At 36.2% G+C, this 8,873-nt stretch overlaps 1 protein-coding gene across 1 annotated transcript in view; it reads right to left on the reverse strand.

Moving 5' to 3' along the window:
• Nucleotides 1–8,873, reverse strand: part of LOC118742247 (peptidylglycine alpha-hydroxylating monooxygenase) — a 148,891-nt gene that overhangs the window by 16,003 nt on the left and 124,015 nt on the right. Inside the window, exon 5 of the mRNA XM_036474172.1 lies at nt 2,529–2,577. Coding sequence (XP_036330065.1) covers nt 2,529–2,577 — 49 coding nt within the window. The remainder of the gene's footprint in view (nt 1–2,528; nt 2,578–8,873) is intronic.

The raw sequence follows: 8,873 nt of genomic DNA on the forward strand, positions 1-8,873 counted from the left end.
AAGTGCTTGGAAAAATCAGAAGTGAAATTGGGGAAAATCACATTTTTGTCTCGATTGATGAAACGACTGCGAAAGCTGGCCGTCATGTCGCCAATGTCATTGATGGGCTTTTGGTAGAAAACTGACGTGGTTATCATTTGACCGTAGAATTCTTGGAACACGTAAGCGCATCTGCTGTTGCAACTTTATTTGATGATTCGCTGCGTCATTTATGGCCAGATGGAGTTTAGCGCAAAAAGGTGTTACTTTTTGTAACTGATGCGGCGCCATATATGAAGAAATGTGGATCTTCGTTAGCCGTGCTTTACTCCAGCATGATCCATATAACTCGCATTGCTCATGGTGTGCACAGGGTGCGCGAATCTATAAGAGCCCCACATCCAAATGTAGATGCATTAATCTCAAATCTGAAAACGGTTTTCTTGAAAAGTGCATCCCGTATCGCATTTTTTAAGCAAAAGTTACCACATCTTTCATTAAATACAAGATTATTTTATTTCTAAGCAGGTGCTGACTCGCTGGCGAACATGGCTTGATGCAGCTGTATATTACGCAAAGAATTTTTGCTCAATAAAAAATTTTATCGATGATATGGAAGACGATACTGCATGCGTAGAATTTTTGAAGACCTCGCTGAACGATGCGTCAAAAATCAACTTATGCATATTGCAATTTTGAGTTTTTAGCGGATAAAAAAAAAATTCGACAGCCTTAAAAAATCAGGTTTGCTTTAAAAGATATTTCAATAGAAAAGAATATAATGTCACTTCTTAGGCAATCCGGTCGGGGAAATCTTTCTCGTTTTAGATGAAATACAAAAACTGCTCGAGCTAGCAATACGATCTACTGCTGAATTTGTTCTGAATAAATTCCATGCAGTTTTTTCTGCTAATAAGGCCGTACATTCAGCACCAGGCTTAGAACTTCACTACGATCGTAGTAGATTTACTACGGTTTTAGAGCAAATTTTAAATTTACTACGCTACTCCGCTTTACCTACGATCTGCTACGTTTTTAATTCCAAAATAATATAGTACGCCTTTTGCAGTATCTAAACTAAAAAAAGAAAAACAATATAGAATTGGTTTTCTTTTTAATACAAACCCGAGTTGATGAATTTTTAAGGTATGATATAAATAATATTAGACTAATTTACTATTTTTATGTAGCACATTCTATATCTAAACATAAATATGCCCCTACAGGTCTATTCTGCACGTTACCGAAGATTATGTGACCGGAAAATTTTATTACCAAAAAATGTTACCACTTGTCACCGCGATTCTAGGTCCGTTGGTAATGCTGTGAAAATATTCAGCAATTCAGCTGTGAAGATTTGTGGAAATTCCTGTATTGCATATTTCACGGGGCAATATTTTGTTACCAGCTTATGAGATGGTAACCAAATTTACGGTTACAAGAGGGCACAGAATTCGAAATAAGGTTTAAAAATTGACAAGACACTTTAATTACCGGTTATAAAATTTATGTTACCAGCGCAGAATAGACCTGTTAAAAGTATTCTTTCTGGGAAGTGGCATAACTTTCGTAATTTCTCCACGATAATAATAGTTGAAACGGCATTTTAAAGATAGTTTTATCCACTCTTTCGCTAAAATATCCAACACTTGCTTGAAATATTAGATGATAACTCTCGTCATTAAAAATCCATTTGGTTCCTTACTTTGGCTAAAGAGAGATTGTAGAGTCTAAGGTTTATAGGGTAAAGTTCCAGGGAAACAATTGGAGGATAGCGTAACGCATTTTTCGGCGAACATAAAATATGGATCGGCAGCCATTTTGCATACTTAACTAAAAAACTACTACGAAACATCATTTTCTGCTACGATTTTTTATGTAATTTATTCCGATTTAAGCTTGCCGTAGTTCTAGCCCTGCTCAGCACTTTCAAGTCTTTGCTTCGCGATAACAGAATGAGCCTGTTGCCCGAGAATTTGAAACTGTACATGGTAGTTCAGTGCTACCACACTACAATAAATTATTTGCTCATTGAATTTAAAAAAACAATTCTTTATTTTAACGGACTTTTTGCCTACTTTTACCTTTTTTGTAGTTTTATTTTGCCTTTTTTCATGTTTTTAGTGCCATAAGGTCCGCGCCCTGCTCATAAGTGTTCATTTCGGCACATTTTCTTACCGTAATTTTTTGTAATTTGTTACGTCTCGATTTTGAAATTTGCCAAATTCCTTCCTGAAACCTTGATTTTTACACTGAACCTATTCTGGTGAACGGCGAAATTATAATTTTAAATAAGCCTCAAAAACCACCTATGATAACCGATTATTTTGAACACTGTAGCAGTATTACTTATGTATTTCAGAGCTCTTCCCAAGTAGTAAGTCGCGATCGCGTTAAAAATAATCATCTACATGAAAGTACTTCCCTATGCCTTTTCAAATGAGTGGAGGCTATTGACCATTTGATTATTTGGTAGAACTTATACATTTATTTATTTAATAAAATATCTTAATTCTTAATAAAAGTTTAAAGACCAAAACTTTACTTACGGTCTAAGTGTATAATCGATATATACTCCAGAATCGTCGGTGTTGCCATCTGAAAATTTAATTAAAAAATTTAACTACCTTTATTTTTTAAATAAATATATATGGTGTTACACTGAGGGAAATAGTGCATAGTAAAAATTAATACTTTATACTTGATTACTCAGGTTTACAAAAAAAAGGATCAGTCCAGCGCCTTCGTCTTGACCTGCAGGCTGTGTCGGAGACAGCGCCGCTAGACTTAAACGTAGCATACGTAATATTATTAAAATCACACGAAATATTCATTTTGATTGTATTGAATTGAATTTAATAAATCAATATGAATTGAAAAAAATATTAATACTTAGCAATAGAGAAGCAGATCCACATTAACTTTAATCATATGTACCATCATCTTGCGTCTGATATTGTGATACCTACATATTTCATGTCATGATGAATTAATTTAAACTTTAATTTTGAAATACGTGACAATGCTCCTAAATACAGTTCAGAAATAAAGCCTTTTTAAATCCATTTCATTTGGTACCCATATGTTTAATAATTGCTTTCACTTATTAAATAATTTGAGCTTACCTTTTTAAACAGGTGGCAACCTTCTTTAATATTGTTAATATTTGAACTAAGGATACCTTACCACCTTCGCTTCACGTCATGTTTTAATATTTCATTTAATTAAATTCTTATTATAAAACAGGTGGCAACCCTATCCAAAATATTTTAAAACCAAACCCTTGTTAAACCTTTTTCGACTGACACACATAATGCGATACATATTTAGATTGTATATATAATTCCCTGAATTCAAGTTGAATTTAATCTCTAAAACTTATGGTAAGCCTTTTAAATAAAATTAAGAAAAAAGCATTTTTAACGAATGCAAATTTATACCCATACTTTAATAATTCATTCGACTTATTAAATAATTTGAATCTAACTTTTCAAACAGATGGCAATCCTGTTCAAATTATTTTTAAACCAAAACCTCGTTAAACCTTTTTCGTCTGACACTTGTATAGTGATGCATATTTAAATTATCTAATCCTCTTAATTCAATTTGAATTTAGATATAAAATCAGATGGCAACAATCCTACATGTAGTTTGAAATAAAGTTTCTTCAAAGCAATTTTTATGTATATTCACATTGAAGTAATTTATTTAACCCATTGCTGAGGAATTAAAATATGGTTACCTAACGAAATATTCTTAAGAAACCTTTAGTTTGAAAGTTTTAAATAATCTTTAAGTCTTTCATAAGGGTTGCCACCCTTTTAAAAATTTAATTAAATAATTTTATATTAAGTATTACAGTAAAAGGCGGGCAATGGTCCTGGCGGTTGATTTATCGGTGGTGATTTGAGATTTACCCCTGCACAACTCAACCCTGGTGTCTCCGAATGAAGCTTCAACGCATAATAATACTGGCAAAACACTTCTATTGGGCCCATCATAGCACACAAGATTTAGATATACTCAGTGGTGCAGCAGATCGATTTAATCTGATATTCACGGCACTTTTTCTATCTTGGCGATTAGCCAAAGTGGATCATAAATAAGATTTTTAGTAATAACTTAACTCCAGCGCCAACTGGCAAGTGAAATTGTGAAACTACACTATCCTGAGAGCCACTCAAAAGCACACAAAAAACTTTGTTAAAATCGTTCCGGGAATTTAGGAGGATTTCCCTCAAAACAAACATACAAAAGAATTATATGTCTTTCCAAATAGCCCATTTTTCTTCATGAGTATAAGATTGATTTCATATATCGCCGGACCAAGTTCCAGTATTTTACCATGAACACTTCCAGAGATATGAAATATGAAAAAATCGGTTTGTATGGGAGGTGCCATGCTCCCTTTATACCTTGTTTAGCTTAAGACCATTCTTGGGGTATCTGGGGCAAGTGTCTGAAATTTAAAAAAAAATCGGTTCGGCTGTTTTCGAACTTTGCAAACACATGAAAACCGGCTTTCAAAATATATATTAGTATAGAAGATTAGTATGAATCTAAATGGTTTTGAATATGTATCACATAAGTTGCCATCTTTGTAAATGGTTAAATTCAAACTATTCAATATTTTAAATTATTTATTATAATATGGGTATCAATCGAAATGGGTTTTCAAGGGCTTCATTTTAATACTACATGTAAGAGGTTTCCATCTGTTTAAAATCTCAAATTCAGTTCAGGGGATATGTTAATTGTTAGTTTTAGTTTGAAAATATTTTGAAGATGGTTAAATAAATTTTAAACCTCCTGTTTTTTAATTGAGTTTTCTTGAAATAAATTTTACTCAATGAAGCACGTAGAAATTTCATACACTCAGCGAAGCGGGTGAGGGCGATCTATTTAAGAAATAAAGCCTTTTCAAAACCATTTCGATCGATTCTCATCAAGTAATAATTCATTTAGCTTAAAAATAATTTGAATTTCTTTTTCTTTTGTCAGGTAGCAACTCTTTTTGAAAAAATAAGAAGTTATTGCACATCTACAAGCCAAGCCCTTTAAGCTAAGTATACACGGTAGAGAAAAAACGCGAGATTTAGATAAAAATCTCGCTAGAGACGTGTAAACAATCAATAGAGCTCTACGAGAGACTCATCTACAAAGTCTACGTGAGATTTATTTAGCGAGACTTTTTCGCCGTGTACACAGTCCAACGCAGCTAAATCGAAAACTCTACGACAACTCTACGCTCTATTTAGTAAGCCAAATAGATTTTTTGCTCCACGGAGAAGTACAGTAAAGCCTTGATAATGAATTTCATTACAGATTGTTAAATTTTGAAATGGCTAAGATATTAAACCGTATATTCGATACAAGCACACCATTTTAAGTACATTTAGAACGTAACCAAGTAATGTACCGGGAATCATTCTCTTATTTTCATTGGCATTTCAATGGCTTCTCCAATAGCCTCCGTCCGTTGCAAAGGGGCATAACTATTGGTTAAAACATAAGGGGTATTCACAAATTGAGCAGGTGGTCTGGCACTCCGGCAACAGTCGTTGCTTGAGTTATCTGCTGTTTTGTCTGAGGGCCAGACTACTTGCTCAACTTGGTGAATATAATAATAATAAAAATAATAGATTGGCGCTTACACATATGTTAGTGTTTGGCCGAGCTTCTCCTCCGATTTGTGGTGTGCGCCTTGATGTTGTCACACAAAGCGAAGGGACCTACTGTTTTACGCCGACTCCGAACGGCGATTGTATTTTTGTGAGCTGTTTTTCATGGCAGAAATACACTCGGAGGTTTGCCATTGCCTGCCGAGGGACGAAGCCTGTTAAGAAAAAACCTCTTCCTATATTTTTTGCGATGTTGCTTTGACCAGGGCTTGAACCCAGGTGCTGATGCGCGAAAGCGCGCACTGCTTACCACTACACCACAGCGGCCCATATATAGTAGTTTGGCTGAAACTGCTCGGAGACACTACTTTCAAGGGAATTTTAAATATTAAAGATTGTTTGATGTGAGTCCAGAAGTACAACTTAAGCTTTCCTTTCCGAGGAAAGCGTTTTTAAAAACTTAAAACGATGCTTTTCTCGATCCGCATCTCGCGGACAATTATCAGAAGGCAAGTCTTTATTTCAATTGACTCTTATTTATAAGCTAACATTTGTTTTCTTAAGAACTAATTTCACAATGACGCTTTGGCGTTGCATCAGCCAGTGGGTGGATGAAATGCCAATGCGTGAGAAATGCGATATTGTTCTCTTAATCAAAAGTTTACAGAAGGAACGGAAAACACATTGTTGCACGTTATGCGTTCTGGGCTATTGGAATGCGGTTATGTTAACATTGGCTACAATGTCGCTGTGTGGTCTTTTGGGGTGATCTTCGATCGCAAAGAATTTAATTAAGAATGCAAAGATGCTGCCGTCAGCATTTTTTCCATTTGTTATTTTAGTTCAAAATGTTATATTAAATTACAGAGGTTGTTGCTTTATGATTTTAATTAAAAACTGAGTATTGGAATATGCTTTCTGTATTTAAACCTTATTGTTTACAATATGTATTTAAACCGTTATGTGTGGTCTGCTGTTAACTTACACATAGTACGGAAGAGGGAAGTTGCCATGTTTAATTTTTAGGTACATTTGTCTACTTTTAGGTAAACTTTTTTTCGGTAAATAAGTACAATTTGAAAATTTAATTCTTGTCCATATTGCGAAAATGTATTTTATGACGTACGAAAATATGTGAATGCTGTCAAATCGACGAAGGGTTAGCGCTCCGCTGATGGCGCCAACTATATTTTCTACGTCTACATACAAAGCTAAATCTAGGCGAGAGGTAACTATTGTCTACCGTGTACACAGCTTGTAGAGTTCGTGATAGAGAAAAGTTGGCATTTCTCTATTTTATCTCTAGCTAGAGTGAATATCTCCTAGAGTTACTATACCGTGTAAACTTATAGCGTTTTCTTTTCTCGAAAAAAGGCTGCACTTGTACTGCCTTGTGTTAGCGCTGTCACATTTTCATGTTCTTTTCTCAGCCCTTTAACAAGGCGTCGTGTTCTTTTCTTAGCAGGTTGCGCTCTGATCCGGCGAAAGTACTGCCTTTTCTGCCCTCAAATAAACGTGAGGGTGAGAGTTGCATGGTTGATTTTTAATTTAATCTTGTAAAAATGCAATTATTTTTCCTATCAGAAATAAGTGTTTTGCTGTAAAATTGTTAAAGACTTACAGGCCAAGTGAATAATTCAGCTTTATTAAGTTCTATAAATAAATCGTGATGGAGTAGTATATTTTCTGTTTCATTCTCATATAAAGAACGCAACATTTTCTCAGGTTTCAGGGCAACGCAAAGCAAGAGTTCCCATATAAAAGGGAAGAACTTTTTTTGAGAAAAGAAAACGCTATTAATTGAGAGAGGAGATTTTTATTTCAGTAAAATTCTAGAGATTTCTCTACCGTGTACGCTTAGCTTTAATTTGATACCTCATTTTGTCAAATCGAACGAACGGTGCAGATCTGATGTGACGAAAAAGTTTTCGCGTATTATGCATTCATAGGTACATAAATACATTCATTGATAATTACATAGATTATCTACTAAAAGAAAAACATATCCACAAACTTAAATCAAAATATGTATGTAGGCATGTATTTACTCAAAAGCCGAAATATCCAACACATACTTTTTGTCTCCTTCTCTCACTTCCAACGCAAACACGTGTTTGCAAGTTGATGACGAAATGCTTTTCTATGGAAAATCATTTATGCCCATATATTGAAATAAAATAAACATACTTAGAAGATATCAACCAATACATCCCATATACCAAACGAAAGGAAAAAACTTGAGTTTTTGATTAAGGAAAACCAAAACAAAATCATTCAAGTGGTTTATTTTATGAACAATTTTTTTGCCTTAAAGTGCTCGATATTTGTTGAATTTATATAAAATTTGTACACGAAAATATTTCTACTGCTCCAGAGAACCCATATTCCGAAAATGGAAGTAATATCTGCAAATCATATGTTGCTAGAGCACTTTAAAGGGTCAAAATTTACCCCAAAATAAGCCTACGTTTGGTCGGCAAAAATCCTCCGGCTGAACCCTCCACGAGAGTGCCGACTGGAAATGGCCACACCCAGGATGTAAGTAGGCCTTACCTGGGCATCGCGGATCTCTGCCCGGGTGGACGACCCTCTTTCTCCACAGCCCGTGGGAACAAATATGGAAAAAAATCAAAAAACAACAACAAAAAAAACAACAGCAACAACAACAACAAAAGCGATGAAGAGTACCTCCACCAGCCGTAGTGCGGTGACAAACAGCGGGAAACCAAGGGCAAGCTCCTGCAAAAAAGAAGGAAAGCGGTGGTGGGGATGCTCAAAGGAGTCCACTCCGGAAAATTCCTGGCACCAGTGGATGCCAACCTGGCATGCAGATTGCTGAATCTGGGGCGCAGGCCCCGGGCGGTCTTCCCGCGACACCCACGGCCTTCTCGAGGCCTGACCAGAGGCCAGAACCAGCTACAGCGGGCTATCGACAGAAGAAGATGGCTCCACGAAACCACTACGCCTGACCTGTGTAGCAAGGCGAAGGCAGAGCATGTGAAGGAGATCCTCACAGAAATCGACTGGGCGAAGGCAGTCCTGCCCGACTACCGCAAGCCGGAGGAGAGACAGCCGCAGGCGCCCTCCAGTAAGCGCAATAGATCGGGGGGAAATACGCCCAACAATGCAAAGAGGGTCAGTACGCAGGGGCCTTCTTTTGCTAAAGTAGCCAAGGATCAGACCCTGCTTGGCGTCATTGACGAGAGCGATGAAGACAGCCTAGCCATGAGGCAGCAATGGAAGTGGGTTAAGGCCGCGATGGCCGACATTGCT

Source organism: Rhagoletis pomonella, unplaced genomic scaffold (assembly GCF_013731165.1).
Source record: "Rhagoletis pomonella isolate Grant_MI unplaced genomic scaffold, Rhpom_1.0 Rhpom_scaffold_00007, whole genome shotgun sequence".
NCBI classification, from domain to species: domain Eukaryota; kingdom Metazoa; phylum Arthropoda; class Insecta; order Diptera; family Tephritidae; genus Rhagoletis; species Rhagoletis pomonella.